The 17,687-nt window shown below is 34.1% G+C and overlaps 2 protein-coding genes across 2 annotated transcripts; both read right to left on the bottom strand.

Annotated features, from left to right (window-relative positions):
* Positions 1-5,957: 5,957 nt before the first annotated feature.
* Positions 5,958-6,774, bottom strand: LOC128133832 (kiwellin-1-like). Its single transcript, XM_052771356.1, has one exon. It carries the CDS (start codon positions 6,632-6,634, stop codon positions 6,083-6,085), a length of 552 nt encoding a protein of 183 aa, XP_052627316.1. The 5' UTR covers positions 6,635-6,774; the 3' UTR covers positions 5,958-6,082.
* Positions 6,775-12,837: 6,063 nt separating this feature from the next.
* On the bottom strand, positions 12,838-13,433 carry LOC128133833 (kiwellin-1-like). Its single transcript, XM_052771357.1, has one exon. The coding sequence runs from the start codon at positions 13,405-13,407 to the stop codon at positions 12,856-12,858; it is 552 nt and encodes a 183-aa protein (XP_052627317.1). The 5' UTR covers positions 13,408-13,433; the 3' UTR covers positions 12,838-12,855.
* Positions 13,434-17,687: the final 4,254 nt, after the last annotated feature.

Raw genomic sequence — 17,687 nt, 5'->3', positions numbered from 1 at the left:
TGTTGTTCTACGCCAATAAAACATCCTTTGGATATTCACTTTCCCATTTAAGAAAACCAAGTAATTTTTAGTGCACGGACATACTACAATATTGTCCATTATGCTAGCTGCATGTTGTGTGTAATTTTGTCTCCTTGTTGATTTATAAAGTATATCTAAAATTACAGCGACTATTATTTTATTTGGGGAAAATATTTTCCATTGATTCTGTAAAAATAATAGTTTCAAAATTTTACCAATCTAGCCGCATATTTGTCTTTTATATTAAACATGCAGGTAAAATCATGTTAATATATATGATACTCCATATTGCTTAATTAGTACGTAACATTACTCATCATTCCACATAATTAACCATGACCTTATCATATTACGTTTTAACCTGGCCTTTGGTTCTTGCGTCAAAGTAAATGTACTATATATCAAGCTGTACATATACATTTGGTACAAATATAGAAATACTGACATTAAGAGTCCTTTGGCTAGTATTCCGCAGTTAATGTTCCACACACGTTGGCTTTGATGCGGGTTGACACGTGCCGTTGAGATGGTGCGGTTTACTATTCAGTTTCCAATATTTGAAAATTTGATTCCAACTTGTTAGTTATCTTGTAATTATATTTTCTATCTCTATCATCTACGTTTGTTCTAGCAAATTCATAGATCTGAGTGTCTTTAAATATCACGGGCCGACACTAACTTAATACATAAAAACAGTGTATATAATTATCCTAATACTATTTCACCTTACGGTACACCATTTTTTGAACTAAAAATGTATCCCATAGTAAGTTCCCTTTTTTAGATTTATATGGATTGTCAAAAATATCCTATGAGTTATTAGCTTTCAATATATCTATTTACAATTTTTGGTTATATAAGCTTAATAAAATATTTTATAACAAAAATATAACCAACCACATTATTAATTCAAATTATGTTAATCTTTTAAAATGACAATTGCTAAATAAAATAATTATATTCGAAAAATAAAGATAAGTTGGTGATGAGTGAGACACAAATAAATTATATTAATTTGTTTTAGAACGACATTGGATATATGGAAGAATTGTGTCGGGGTGAAGAACAAAATTGTCGCCAACGAATTGTTGTGGGTGCCATAGTGGGAGTAGGGTTGGTAGTGAATCTCATAATAAAATAAAAGATAATAAGAATTAGAAAAATACAAAATAATCTGTTAAGGACAATATACTATTTTAATGTCGGGTAGGAACGTATAGTGGTATAATAGAATATCAAAAAGATAGTCCAGGTGCAAAGGATAAAAAACATAATACATATGAACAGATTACAAAAATAGAAATTTTGACCAAACCAATTAATATAATCTGCTAAAATTTGAATACATGTTTATTTGGCATGGTTATTTAATACACACATGAGACCGTTAACTATATACGCATGGTACACTCGAAAGCGTTAACTTATATATACATACTTTTGCTGATCTACACTCCTACAATAAATTCTAACTTATTTAAATTTTGTTTAATATGATACAGACCCCTAAATTGAATCATAAAATTCTGACCTGAAAGCCATGTTTTTTTTTTCAAATTTCAAAATTAATATCCCAACTATCTTGTCTGAAATTTAGGAATACTTTTTAGGAGTTTACGTTCCGGTGTGATTCTCGATTTATTCAAATTTCGTTAAACTGATTATGTTTAAATTTCATTATCAATTCCCAACTATCCATGTGTGAATTTTTTTAATACCCTACAATACGTCAAGTTCCGTTTTTATTTTTGATTAATTCATAAGAATAAACTATATTTGACTGAATATGGTCGTGGCTCTTCTCTCTTTGTATGAGTATTTTAGTAGTAGTTTTTACTGGATTTAAGTTGTAGGCTGCTGTTTGAGGGTGAAGAACACTTTCGTGTTATTTTCTATAAAACAAAATGAACTTAAGGGTAATTCATTAAAAATAGGCAAACAAGTTTTCTATTTTAAATTGGATTGAAAGTTTATATAATTAGACGATAGAACAATTAAGTTAGGTTATAGAGATCATATGTATAATTGTTAAAAGATGTATTTTAATCTTTATGGTTTCATGATGGAAGGCTTGTTGGGGAGAGCATTTGATACATTCCAGTTGAATGTTAGATAATTTTGTTTAATTGAGCCTCAACACTGTGAAACCATTAGAAATAATGGGATCTCCCTTGGTTAGTTATTTTTACGAACACAATTGATATCTTTGAAATGAGTTTACACATGTTAGTTTGGTTGTTTCAGTTGCATACCTACTATCTTGTTTAGCCTACTAGACATGATATATAGAGTCAGTCTTGCGTGATTTGCATGTATCTCGTAGACGAATGCATACATATTCACTCTTTTATACATTGTAGGCTGTATACACCGTTTCAAAACCATACTCCCCCCACGGAGAATGATTCAACCCAAACAAGAGATCAAGAAGTCTCACAAAGACATGGGAACCCTCATGAAAAGCGAACTAAGATGAACGCATCATATGTCAAAATGACCACTCAAAGTTCCATTTTCCTTCTATGTCCTTTTTGGAGGCCATTGCGGCTCCGTAACAGCATCATACTTGAAAAATCATGCCATGAAATTATTCTTTCAAGATTATAATCATTATGCATAATTTAACCATTTTTAAAGGATGTAAAACCTTCCCATTGCAAAGCCTTTCTACTAGCCGACCAAACCCTCACTAACTAAAGCAACATTATCAATTACTATAGGACAATCATATTAACTGTTTTCATCCTTGTACATCAACTGTAAATCGTTAATGTCAGTTTTGAGATTTTAAACCCTTTGAATATAACTTTCTCAAGCTTTAGAGTAAAGAGAAAGGCCCCTTTAGCACCTCTTTCCAAGAGATAGGAGTATCACTCATTCTTTGGTCAATAAGGAAGTTTAAACACATATTGCGTTAACTAGAAAAAGCATCGATCATTAGTGATGCTCTCCCGAGAATCTCATGTGAGAACAACAAAGAAATCATGAAATACTATTTTTGTAAAACAAGCAATAATCAATCGTGATATTCCACGACGTGAATCACACGCTTACCGGAAAATCATGACTGAGAGACTTCTTAAGCATGGTCGACTAGCTTTCGTTTTTGTCTCCATAAATCTAGTGCAGTCTTGTGTCGGGATTGAATCGCAATTCCATTGTCGCACGAAGATATGCCATGTTATTTAGATGAAAAGAAGAGAGTGGAACAATTAGGTGTGTATACTGAAGATTGTGGTCTCAACTGTGAGCGCAGGCAGTCATACCGGCCCTAGGAGGCTGGCATATGGAGTTACCAATCGGTTAGAAAATCATCCCTTCATATGTCTAAATGACCACTGTAAGTTCCATTTTCCTTCTATGCCATTTTTGACGGTTATTGCGGCTCGGTAACAAGATCATACTTAAAAAATCACGCATTGAAATTATTCTTTCAATATTTTGAGCTCCCACAACCATTATACATAATTTAACCATTTTTAAAGGATGTAAACCCTTCCCATTGCAAAGCCTTTCTGCTAGCTTACCAAACCCTCACTAACTAAAGTAGCATCATCAATTACTATGGGACAACCACATTAATTGTTTTAATTTTCGTACATCCATTGTAAATCGTTAATGCTGGATTTCGAGATTTTAAACCCTTAGAAGACAACTTTCAAAAGCTTTAGAGTAAATAGAAAGGGCCTTTTAGCACCTCTTTCCAAGAGATAGGAGTATCGTTCACTCTTTGCTCAATAAGAAAGTGGAAACACATATTCCTTTAATTAGAAAAGCATAGATCATTAGTGATGTTCTCTTGAGAATCTCTTGTGAGAACAACAAAGAAAACATGAAATACTGTTTTTGTAAAACAAGCATGAATTAATCGTGATATTCTACGAGGAGAATCATACGCTTACCGGAAAACCATGACTGAGAGTCTTCTTAAGCATGGTCGGCTGGATTTCGTTTTGTCTCCATCAATCTAGTGCTGTCTTGTGTCGGAATGGAATCGCAATTCCATTGTCAGAAGAAGATATACCATGTTATTTAGATGAGAAGAAGAGAGTGGAAGAATTAGGTGTGTATACTGAAGATGGGCATCTCAACTATGAGCTAGCGGTCATGCGGGCCGTAGGAGGCTGGCATATGAAGTTACCAATCAGTTAGAAAATCATCCCTTCTTAGAAAAAAAGAAGTGAGACAAATGGTGTTCTACGAAGATGAGGAGTTTATGATTATTGGATGAGTTTATGATAATTATCGGATGTGCTGGGATTTGGCATGTGGCATCAAATCAAGAAGTTGTCGGTGTTGCGATTACCTATGGGTGATAATTTTACAGCTAATAATCACGCCGAGTCTTTTACGGGTTCGTGTCGCCCGTGATTATGGTGCGGGGTGTTGTCTGATTGCATAAAGGGTGTTGTCTGATTGCATAAAGGGAATTAGAATGTGAAATTACATATATATATTTTTTTATTATTATTGTGTTCGTGGTAAAGTCTATTTGTAAGGCTGCTTCATATGAGTTGGAAAAAGTAGCGTATAATTTTGTAGTGGAATCGATTCTACCATGAAAGATTATAGCACTTAAATGTTTTTTTTTTGTCTCTCTGTGTGTCCTATCCATTGTTGTTTGAATACATATACATCTATTGGTATGTTAATATCTGTATAACATAGCATATGTATATATGGGTTTTAATGGATTGGTGCTGATAAGTTTGGTGTGAACCTCTAGTCATTAGTATATATAGTTACATCAATACCTTTACAGATTAATATCTTTGAAATGAGTTTTCTCATGCTAGTTTGGTTGTTTCAGTTGCAGACCTACTATCTTGTTTATCTTACTAGACGTGATATGTAAAGTAAATCTTGCTTAATTTGAATCTATCTCGTGATATATAAAGTAATGCATACATATTCAGCTTTTAGTACATTGTAATTTGTCTAGATAGTCTGAAAACCTTACCACCCCCAACCCCCACCCCGCGCGCACGACAAAATTCAACCGAAACATGAGACAGAGAAGTTTCACATAGACATCGGAATTCTCACGCAAAGCAAACTAAGATGAACGCATCGTATGTCAAAATGACCAATCCCAGTTCCATTTTTCTTCTATGTCATTTTTGATGGCCATTACGGTTCCGTAACAACATCATACTTGAAAAATCACGCCATGAAATTATTCTTTCAAGATTATGAGCTCCCACAATCATCGTACAAAAGGTTATCATTTTTAAAGGATGTAAAACATTCCCATTACAAAGCCTTTCTACTAGCTGACCAAACCCTCACTAACTAAAGTAGCGTCATCAATTACTATGGGACAACCGCATTAACTGTTTTCGTACATAAATTTTAAATCGTTAATGCCGGTTTTCGAGCTTTAAAACCCTTAGAATACAACTTTCACAAGCTTTTGATTAAAGAGAAATGGCGTTTAGCACCTCTTTCCGGAAAATGGTGTTGAGCGACGATGATGAGTTTATGATTATCAGATGTGCTGGGATTTGGGATGTGGTATCAAATCAAGAAGCTGTCGGTGTTGCGAATTCATATGGGTGATAATTTTACTGCTATTGTGGTTTTGTTTTGATAATAATCAGGTAGAGTCTGTTAAAGGTTCGGTTTGCCTGTGATTACGGTGCAGGGTATTGTCTGATTGCATAAAGGGAATTAGAATGTGAAAATACATATTTTTTTTTTATTGTGTTTGTGGTGAAGTCTATTTGTAGGGCTGCTTCATATGAGTAGGAAAAAGTAGTCTAAAATTTAGTAGTGGAATTGATTCTATCATGAAAGATTATACCACTGAATGGGTTTTGTGTGTCTTTGTGTGTCATATCAGTTGTTGTTTGAATCCATATACATCTAAAGGTATGTTAATATGTGTATAACGTAATATATCTGTATATGGGTTTGAATGGATAGTGGTGTTGATAAGTTTGGTGTGAACCTCTAGTCATTAGTATATATAGTTACATCAATAATTTTACAGATTAAAATATCCACAAAACACAGAAACAGAAATAGTATTTGATGTTTTAAAAGGAGAGCTAGATTAACATCACTCTGTCCAGGTAATATCCAAATCTCCCCAGTTATCCTCGGATACCCCTAAGGCCTTCCACACTGCTTTGGAAGCATCAACAATATTATTAGGGCAAGGGGGTTGATAGTCATGATCATCATCGCACCCCATAGTAGAGTCACACTCATCCACAACCATTGCCTTTACACTCCTCCCATTTCCATTGATGGTAATATACTTGTGGCACCTATCCCCTCCCTTGTACCATCCAGTTGACAGCGCCACAACTGGTGTGTCATCAGAGTGGTATTGGTTGTCACACTCCGACGGACCACCACCATCACCTCCCTTTTGGAAACTGTTTATTGTCAGTGTTGCTTTAGTATCGCCTGTCACTGGAGGCGAGCATGTATACGTGGTGTAAAACTTACCTTGGACACAACAATCCGAGTTGTTCTCACGGTTGCATTCTCCTGGAGGCGGTTTTCTTCCCCGGATACCACCACTTGGTTTGCATGTCTGAGCATTGATCTCCAATGAAGTTGTTGCCAGGAGAACCAAGAACAGAAAAAAACCCAAATTCTTCATTGCCTTTTAGATGTTGCTAGTTACTGTTTACAATGCTGTTGGATGAGTAGCAAGGCAAATGGGTTGTGCTAATATAGCCTTTTGCTTAACAAAGAGCCAAGATAATAGTCAACTCTGTTGTATTTTTTTTTTCAACTGAATGTTGTTCTACGCCAATAAAACATCCTTTGGATATTCACTTTCCCATTTAAGAAAACCAAGTAATTTTTAGTGCACGGACATACTACAATATTGTCCATTATGCTAGCTGCATGTTGTGTGTAATTTTGTCTCCTTGTTGATTTATAAAGTATATCTAAAATTACAGCGACTATTATTTTATTTGGGGAAAATATTTTCCATTGATTCTGTAAAAATAATAGTTTCAAAATTTTACCAATCTAGCCGCATATTTGTCTTTTATATTAATCATGCAGGTAAAATCATGTTAATATATATGATACTCCATATTGCTTAATTAGTACGTAACATTACTCATCATTCCACATAATTAACCATGACCTTATCATATTACGTTTTAACCTGGCCTTTGGTTCTTGCGTCAAAGTAAATGTACTATATATCAAGCTGTACATATACATTTGGTACAAATATAGAAATACTGACATTAAGAGTCCTTTGGCTAGTATTCCGCAGTTAATGTTCCACACACGTTGGCTTTGATGCGGGTTGACACGTGCCGTTGAGATGGTGCGGTTTACTATTCAGTTTCCAATATTTGAAAATTTGATTCCAACTTGTTAGTTATCTTGTAATTATATTTTCTATCTCTATCATCTACGTTTGTTCTAGCAAATTTATAGATCTGAGTGTCTTTAAATATCACGGGCCGACACTAACTTAATACATAAAAACAGTGTATATAATTATCCTAATACTATTTCACCTTACGGTACACCATTTTTTGAACTAAAAATGTATCCCATAGTAAGTTCCCTTTTTTAGATTTATATGGATTGTCAAAAATATCCTATGAGTTATTAGCTTTCAATATATCTATTTACAATTTTTGGTTATATAAGCTTAATAAAATATTTTATAACAAAAATATAACCAACCACATTATTAATTCAAATTATGTTAATCTTTTAAAATGACAATTGCTAAATAAAATAATTATATTCGAAACATAAAGATAAGTTGGTGATGAGTGAGACACAAATAAATTATATTAATTTGTTTTAGAACGACATTGGATATATGGAAGAATTGTGTCGGGGTGAAGAACAAAATTGTCGCCAACGAATTGTTGTGGGTGCCATAGTGGGAGTAGGGTTGGTAGTGAATCTCATAATAAAATAAAAGATAATAAGAATTAGAAAAATACAAAATAATCTGTTAAGGACAATATACTATTTTAATGTCGGGTAGGAACGTATAGTGGTATAATAGAATATCAAAAAGATAGTCCAGGTGCAAAGGATAAAAAACATAATACATATGAACAGATTACAAAAATAGAAATTTTGACCAAACCAATTAATATAATCTACTAAAATTTGAATACATGTTTATTTGGCATGGTTATTTAATACACACATGAGACCGTTAACTATATACGCATGGTACACTCGAAAGCGTTAACTTATATATACATACTTTCGCTGATCTACACTCCTACAATAAATTCTAACTTATTTAAATTTTGTTTAATATGATACAGACCCCTAAATTGAATCATAAAATTCTGACTTGAAAGCCATGTTTTTTTTTTTCAAATTTCAAAATTAATATCCCAACTATCTTGTCTGAAATTTAGGAATACTTTTCAGGAGTTTATGTTCCGGTGTGATTCTCGATTTATTCAAATTTCGTTAAACTGATTATGTCTAAATTTCATTATCAATTCCCAACTATCCATGTGTGAATTTTTTTAATACCCTACAATACGTCAAGTTCCGTTTTTATTTTTGATTAATTCATAAGAATAAACTATATTTGACTGAATATGGTCGTGGCTCTTCTCTCTTTGTATGAGTATTTTAGTAGTAGTTTTTACTGGATTTAAGTTGTAGGCTGCTGTTTGAGGGTGAAGAACACTTTCGTGTTATTTTCTATAAAACAAAATGAACTTAAGGGTAATTCATTAAAAATAGGCAAACAAGTTTTCTATTTTAAATTGGGTTGAAAGTTTATATAATTAGACGATAGAACAATTAAGTTAGGTTATAGAGATCATATGTATAATTGTTAAAAGATGTATTTTAATCTTTATGGTTTCATGATGGAAGGCTTGTTGGGGAGAGCATTTGATACATTCCAGTTGAATGTTAGATAATTTTGTTTAATTGAGCCTCAACACTGTGAAACCATTAGAAATAATGGGATCTCCCTTGGTTAGTTATTTTTACGAACACAATTGATATCTTTGAAATGAGTTTACACATGTTAGTTTGGTTGTTTCAGTTGCATACCTACTATCTTGTTTAGCCTACTAGACATGATATATAGAGTCAGTCTTGCGTGATTTGCATGTATCTCGTAGACGAATGCATACATATTCACTCTTTTATACATTGTAGGCTGTATACACCGTTTCAAAACCATACTCCCCCACGGAGAATGATTCAACCCAAACAAGAGATCAAGAAGTCTCACAAAGACATGGGAACCCTCATGAAAAGCGAACTAAGATGAACGCATCATATGTCAAAATGACCACTCAAAGTTCCATTTTCCTTCTATGTCCTTTTTGGAGGCCATTGCGGCTCCGTAACAGCATCATACTTGAAAAATCATGCCATGAAATTATTCTTTCAAGATTATAATCATTATGCATAATTTAACCATTTTTAAAGGATGTAAAACCTTCCCATTGCAAAGCCTTTCTACTAGCCGACCAAACCCTCACTAACTAAAGCAACATTATCAATTACTATAGGACAATCATATTAACTGTTTTCATCCTTGTACATCAACTGTAAATCGTTAATGTCAGTTTTGAGATTTTAAACCCTTTGAATATAACTTTCTCAAGCTTTAGAGTAAAGAGAAAGGCCCCTTTAGCACCTCTTTCCAAGAGATAGGAGTATCACTCATTCTTTGCTCAATAAGGAAGTTTAAACACATATTGCGTTAACTAGAAAAAGCATCGATCATTAGTGATGCTCTCCCGAGAATCTCTTGTGAGAACAACGAAGAAATCATGAAATACTATTTTTGTAAAACAAGCAATAATCAATCGTGATATTCCACGACGTGAATCACACGCTTACCGGAAAATCATGACTGAGAGACTTCTTAAGCATGGTCGACTAGCTTTCGTTTTTGTCTCCATAAATCTAGTGCAGTCTTGTGTCGGGATTGAATCCCAATTCCATTGTCGCAAGAAGATATGCCATGTTATTTAGATGAAAAGAAGAGAGTGGAACAATTAGGTGTGTATACTGAAGATTGTGGTCTCAACTGTGAGCGCAGGCAGTCATACCGGCCCTAGGAGGCTGGCATATGGAGTTACCAATCGGTTAGAAAATCATCCCTTCATATGTCTAAATGACCACTGTAAGTTCCATTTTCCTTCTATGCCATTTTTGACGGTTATTGCGGCTCGGTAACAAGATCATACTTAAAAAATCACGCATTGAAATTATTCTTTCAATATTTTGAGCTCCCACAACCATTATACATAATTTAATCATTTTTAAAGGATGTAAACCCTTCCCATTGCAAAGCCTTTCTGCTAGCTTACCAAACCCTCACTAACTAAAGTAGCATCATCAATTACTATGGGACAACCACATTAATTGTTTTAATTTTCGTACATCCATTGTAAATCGTTAATGCTGGATTTCGAGATTTTAAACCCTTAGAAGACAACTTTCAAAAGCTTTAGAGTAAATAGAAAGGGCCTTTTAGCACCTCTTTCCAAGAGATAGGAGTATCGTTCACTCTTTGCTCAATAAGAAAGTGGAAACACATATTCCTTTAATTAGAAAAGCATAGATCATTAGTGATGTTCTCTTGAGAATCTCTTGTGAGAACAACAAAGAAAACATGAAATACTGTTTTTGTAAAACAAGCATGAATTAATCGTGATATTCTACGAGGAGAATCATACGCTTACCGGAAAACCATGACTGAGAGTCTTCTTAAGCATGGTCGGCTGGATTTCGTTTTGTCTCCATCAATCTAGTGCTCTCTTGTGTCGGAATGGAATCGCAATTCCATTGTCAGAAGAAGATATACCATGTTATTTAGATGAGAAGAAGAGAGTGGAAGAATTAGGTGTGTATACTGAAGATGGGCATCTCAACTATGAGCTAGCGGTCATGCGGGCCGTAGGAGGCCGGCATATGAAGTTACCAATCAGTTAGAAAATCATCCCTTCTTAGAAAAAAAGAAGTGAGACAAATGGTGTTCTACGAAGATGAGGAGTTTATGATTATCGGATGAGTTTATGATAATTATCGGATGTGCTGGGATTTGGCATGTGGCATCAAATCAAGAAGTTGTCGGTGTTGCGATTACCTATGGGTGATAATTTTACAGCTAATAATCACGCCGAGTCTTTTACGGGTTCGTGTCGCCCGTGATTATGGTGCGGGGTGTTGTCTGATTGCATAAAGGGTGTTGTCTGATTGCATAAAGGGAATTAGAATGTGAAATTACATATATATATTTTTTTATTATTATTGTGTTCGTGGTAAAGTCTATTTGTAAGGCTGCTTCATATGAGTTGGAAAAAGTAGCGTATAATTTTGTAGTGGAATCGATTCTACCATGAAAGATTATAGCACTTAAATGTTTTTTTTTGTCTCTCTGTGTGTCCTATCCATTGTTGTTTGAATACATATACATCTATTGGTATGTTAATATCTGTATAACATAGCATATGTATATATGGGTTTTAATGGATTGGTGCTGATAAGTTTGGTGTGAACCTCTAGTCATTAGTATATATAGTTACATCAATACCTTTACAGATTAATATCTTTGAAATGAGTTTTCTCATGCTAGTTTGGTTGTTTCAGTTGCAGACCTACTATCTTGTTTATCTTACTAGACGTGATATGTAAAGTAAATCTTGCTTAATTTGAATCTATCTCGTGATATATAAAGTAATGCATACATATTCAGCTTTTAGTACATTGTAATTTGTCTAGATAGTCTGAAAACCTTACCACCCCCAACCCCCACCCCGCGCGCACGACAAAATTCAACCGAAACATGAGACAGAGAAGTTTCACATAGACATCGGAATTCTCACGCAATGCAAACTAAGATGAACGCATCGTATGACAAAATGACCACTCCCAGTTCCATTTTTCTTCTATGCCATTTTTGATGGCCATTACGGTTCCGTAACAACATCATACTTGAAAAATCACGCCATGAAATTATTCTTTCAAGATTATGAGCTCCCACAATCATCGTACAAAAGGTTATCATTTTTAAAGGATGTAAAACATTCCCATTACAAAGCCTTTCTACTAGCTGACCAAACCCTCACTAACTAAAGTAGCGTCATCAATTACTATGGGACAACCGCATTAACTGTTTTCGTACATAAATTTTAAATCGTTAATGCCGGTTTTCGAGATTTAAAACCCTTAGAATACAACTTTCACAAGCTTTTGATTAAAGAGAAATGGCGTTTAGCACCTCTTTCCGGAAAATGGTGTTGAGCGACGATGATGAGTTTATGATTATCAGATGTGCTGGGATTTGGGATGTGGTATCAAATCAAGAAGCTGTCGGTGTTGCGAATTCATATGGGTGATAATTTTACTGCTATTGTGGTTTTGTTTTGATAATAATCAGGTAGAGTCTGTTAAAGGTTCGGTTTGCCTGTGATTACGGTGCAGGGTATTGTCTGATTGCATAAAGGGAATTAGAATGTGAAAATACATAATTTTTTTTTATTGTGTTTGTGGTGAAGTCTATTTGTAGGGCTGCTTCATATGAGTAGGAAAAAGTAGTCTAAAATTTAGTAGTGGAATTGATTCTATCATGAAAGATTATACCACTGAATGGGTTTTGTGTGTCTTTGTGTGTCATATCAGTTGTTGTTTGAATCCATATACATCTAAAGGTATGTTAATATGTGTATAACGTAATATATCTGTATATGGGTTTGAATGGATAGTGGTGTTGATAAGTTTGGTGTGAACCTCTAATCATTAGTATATATAGTTACATCAATAATTTTACAGATTAAAATATCCACAAAACACAGAAACAGAAATAGTATTTGATGTTTTAAAAGGAGAGCTAGATTAACATCACTCTGTCCAGGTAATATCCAAATCTCCCCAGTTATCCTCGGATACCCCTAAGGCCTTCCACACTGCTTTGGAAGCATCAACAATATTATTAGGGCAAGGGGGTTGATAGTCATGATCATCATCGCACCCCATAGTAGAGTCACACTCATCCACAACCATTGCCTTTACACTCCTCCCATTTCCATTGATGGTAATATACTTGTGGCACCTATCCCCTCCCTTGTACCATCCAGTTGACAGCGCCACAACTGGTGTGTCATCAGAGTGGTATTGGTTGTCACACTCCGACGGACCACCACCATCACCTCCCTTTTGGAAACTGTTTATTGTCAGTGTTGCTTTAGTATCGCCTGTCACTGGAGGCGAGCATGTATACGTGGTGTAAAACTTACCTTGGACACAACAATCCGAGTTGTTCTCACGGTTGCATTCTCCTGGAGGCGGTTTTCTTCCCCGGATACCACCACTTGGTTTGCATGTCTGAGCATTGATCTCCAATGAAGTTGTTGCCAGGAGAACCAAGAACAGAAAAAAACCCAAATTCTTCATTGCCTTTTAGATGTTGCTAGTTACTGTTTACAATGCTGTTGGATGAGTAGCAAGGCAAATGGGTTGTGCTAATATAGCCTTTTGCTTAACAAAGAGCCAAGATAATAGTCAACTCTGTTGTATTTTTTTTTCAACTGAATGTTGTTCTACGCCAATAAAACATCCTTTGGATATTCACTTTCCCATTTAAGAAAACCAAGTAATTTTTAGTGCACGGACATACTACAATATTGTCCATTATGCTAGCTGCATGTTGTGTGTAATTTTGTCTCCTTGTTGATTTATAAAGTATATCTAAAATTACAGCGACTATTATTTTATTTGGGGAAAATATTTTCCATTGATTCTGTAAAAATAATAGTTTCAAAATTTTACCAATCTAGCCGCATATTTGTCTTTTATATTAATCATGCAGGTAAAATCATGTTAATATATATGATACTCCATATTGCTTAATTAGTACGTAACATTACTCATCATTCCACATAATTAACCATGACCTTATCATATTACGTTTTAACCTGGCCTTTGGTTCTTGCGTCAAAGTAAATGTACTATATATCAAGCTGTACATATACATTTGGTACAAATATAGAAATACTGACATTAAGAGTCCTTTGGCTAGTATTCCGCAGTTAATGTTCCACACACGTTGGCTTTGATGCGGGTTGACACGTGCCGTTGAGATGGTGCGGTTTACTATTCAGTTTCCAATATTTGAAAATTTGATTCCAACTTGTTAGTTATCTTGTAATTATATTTCTATCTCTATCATCTACGTTTGTTCTAGCAAATTTATAGATTTGAGTGTCTTTAAATATCACGGGCCGACACTAACTTATTACATAAAAATAGTGTAAATAATTATCCTAATACCATTTCACCTTACGGTACACCATTTTTTGAACTAAAAATGTATCCCATAGTAAGTTCCCTTTTATATATTTATATGGATTGTCAAAAATATCGTATGAGTTATTAGCTTTCAATTTATCTATTTACAATTTTTGGTTATATAAGCTTAATAAAATATTTTATAACAAAAATATAACCAACCACATTATTAATTCAAATTATGTTAATCTTTTAAAATGACAATTGCTAAATAAAATAATTATATTCGAAACATAAAGATAAGTTGGTGATGAGTGAGACACAAATAAATTATATTAATTTGTTTTATAACGACATTGGATATATGGAAGAATTGTGTCGGGGTGAAGAACAAAATTGTCGCCAACGAATTGTTGTGGGTGCCATAGTGGGAGTAGGGTTGGTAGTGAATCTCATAATAAAATAAAAGATAATAAGAATTAGAAAAATACATCTGTTAAGGACAATATACTATTTTAATGTCGGGTAGGAACGTATAGTGGTATAATAGAATATCAAAAAGATAGTCCAGGTGCAAAGGATAAAAAACATAATAAATATGAACAGATTACAAAAATAGAAATTTTGACCAAACCAATTAATATAATCTACTAAAATTTGAATACATGTTTATTAGGCATGGTTATTTAATACACACATGAGACCGTTAACTATATACGCATGGTACACTCGAAAGCGTTAACTTATATATACATACTTTCGCTGATCTACACTCCTACAATAAATTCTAACTTATTTAAATTTTGTTTAATATGATACAGACCCCTAAATTGAATCATAAAATTCTGACTTGAAAGCCATGTTTTTTTTTTCAAATTTCAAAATTAATACCCCAACTATCTTGTCTGAAATTTAGGAATACTTTTCAGGAGTTTATGTTCCGGTGTGATTCTCGATTTATTCAAATTTCGTTAAACTGATTATGTCTAAATTTCATTATCAATTCCCAACTATCCATGTGTGAATTTTTTTAATACCCTACAATACGTCAAGTTCCGTTTTTATTTTTGATTAATTCATAAGAATAAACTATATTTGACTGAATATGGTCGTGGCTCTTCTCTCTTTGTATGAGTATTTTAGTAGTAGTTTTTACTGGATTTAAGTTGTAGGCTGCTGTTTGAGGGTGAAGAACACTTTCGTGTTATTTTCTATAAAACAAAATGAACTTAAGGGTAATTCATTAAAAATAGGCAAACAAGTTTTCTATTTTAAATTGGATTGAAAGTTTATATAATTAGACGATAGAACAATTAAGTTAGGTTATAGAGATCATATGTATAATTGTTAAAAGATGTATTTTAATCTTTATGGTTTCATGATGGAAGGCTTGTTGTGGAGAGCATTTGATGCATTCCAGTTGAATGTTAGATAATTTTGTTTAATTGAGCCTCAACACTGTGAAACCATTAGAAATAATGGGATCTCCCTTGGTTAGTTATTTTTACGAACACAATTGATATCTTTGAAATGAGTTTACACATGTTAGTTTGGTTGTTTCAGTTGCATACCTACTATCTTGTTTAGCCTACTAGATATGATATATAGAGTCAGTCTTGCGTGATTTGCATGTATCTCGTAGACGAATGCATACATATTCACTCTTTTATACATTGTAGGCTGTATACACCGTCTCAAAACCATACTCCCCCCACGGAGAATGATTCAACCCAAACAAAAGATCAATAAGTCTCACAAAGACATGGGAACCCTCATGAAAAGCGAACTAAGATGAACGCATCATATGTCAAAATGACCACTCAAAGTTCCATTTTCCTTCTATGTCCTTTTTGACGGCCATTGCGGCTCCGTTCCAACATCATACTTGAAAAATCATGCCATGAAATTATTCTTTCAAGATTATAATCATTATGCATAATTTAACCATTTTTAAAGGATGTAAAACCTTCCCATTGCAAAGCCTTTCTACTAGCCGACCAAACCCTCACTAACTAAAGCAACATTATCAATTACTATAGGACAATCATATTAACTGTTTTCATCCTTGTACATCAACTGTAAATCGTTAATGTCAGTTTTGAGATTTTAAACCCTTTGAATATAACTTTCTCAAGCTTTAGAGTAAAGAGAAAGGCCCCTTTAGCACCTCTTTCCAAGAGATAGGAGTATCACTCATTCTTTGGTCAATAAGGAAGTTTAAACACATATTGCGTTAACTAGAAAAAGCATCGATCATTAGTGATGCTCTCCCGAGAATCTCTTGTGAGAACAACAAAGAAATCATGAAATACTATTTTTGTAAAACAAGCAATAATCAATCGTGATATTCCACGACGTGAATCACACGCTTACCGGAAAATCATGACTGAGAGACTTCTTAAGCATGGTCGACTAGCTTTCGTTTTTGTCTCCATAAATCTAGTGCAGTCTTGTGTCGGGATTGAATCCCAATTCCATTGTTGCAAGAAGATATGCCATGTTATTTAGATGAAAAGAAGAGAGTGGAACAATTAGGTGTGTATACTGAAGATTGTGGTCTCAACTGTGAGCGCAGGCAGTCATACCGGCCCTAGGAGGCTGGCATATGGAGTTACCAATCGGTTAGAAAATCATCCCTTCATATGTCTAAATGACCACTGTAAGTTCCATTTTCCTTCTATGCCATTTTTGACGGTTATTGCGGCTCGGTAACAAGATCATACTTAAAAAATCACGCATTGAAATTATTCTTTCAATATTTTGAGCTCCCACAACCATTATACATAATTTAATCATTTTTAAAGGATGTAAACCCTTCCCATTGCAAAGCCTTTCTGCTAGCTTACCAAACCCTCACTAACTAAAGTAGCATCATCAATTACTATGGGACAACCACATTAATTGTTTTAATTTTCGTACATCCATTGTAAATCGTTAATGCTGGATTTCGAGATTTTAAACCCTTAGAAGACAACTTTCAAAAGCTTTAGAGTAAATAGAAAGGGCCTTTTAGCACCTCTTTCCAAGAGATAGGAGTATCGTTCACTCTTTGCTCAATAAGATAGTGGAAACACATATTCCTTTAATTAGAAAAGCATAGATCATTAGTGATGTTCTCTTGAGAATCTCTTGTGAGAACAACAAAGAAAACATGAAATACTGTTTTTGTAAAACAAGCATGAATTAATCGTGATATTCTACGAGGAGAATCATACGCTTACCGGAAAACCATGACTGAGAGTCTTCTTAAGCATGGTCGGCTGGATTTCGTTTTGTCTCCATCAATCTAGTGCTCTCTTGTGTCGGAATGGAATCGCAATTCCATTGTCAGAAGAAGATATACCATGTTATTTAGATGAGAAGAAGAGATTGGAAGAATTAGGTGTGTATACTGAAGATGGGCATCTCAACTATGAGCTAGCGGTCATGCAGGCCGTAGGAGGCCG

Source organism: Lactuca sativa, chromosome 4 (genome assembly GCF_002870075.4).
Source record: "Lactuca sativa cultivar Salinas chromosome 4, Lsat_Salinas_v11, whole genome shotgun sequence".
NCBI classification, from domain to species: domain Eukaryota; kingdom Viridiplantae; phylum Streptophyta; class Magnoliopsida; order Asterales; family Asteraceae; genus Lactuca; species Lactuca sativa.
This window is presented reverse-complemented; position numbering and strand designations above follow the sequence as displayed.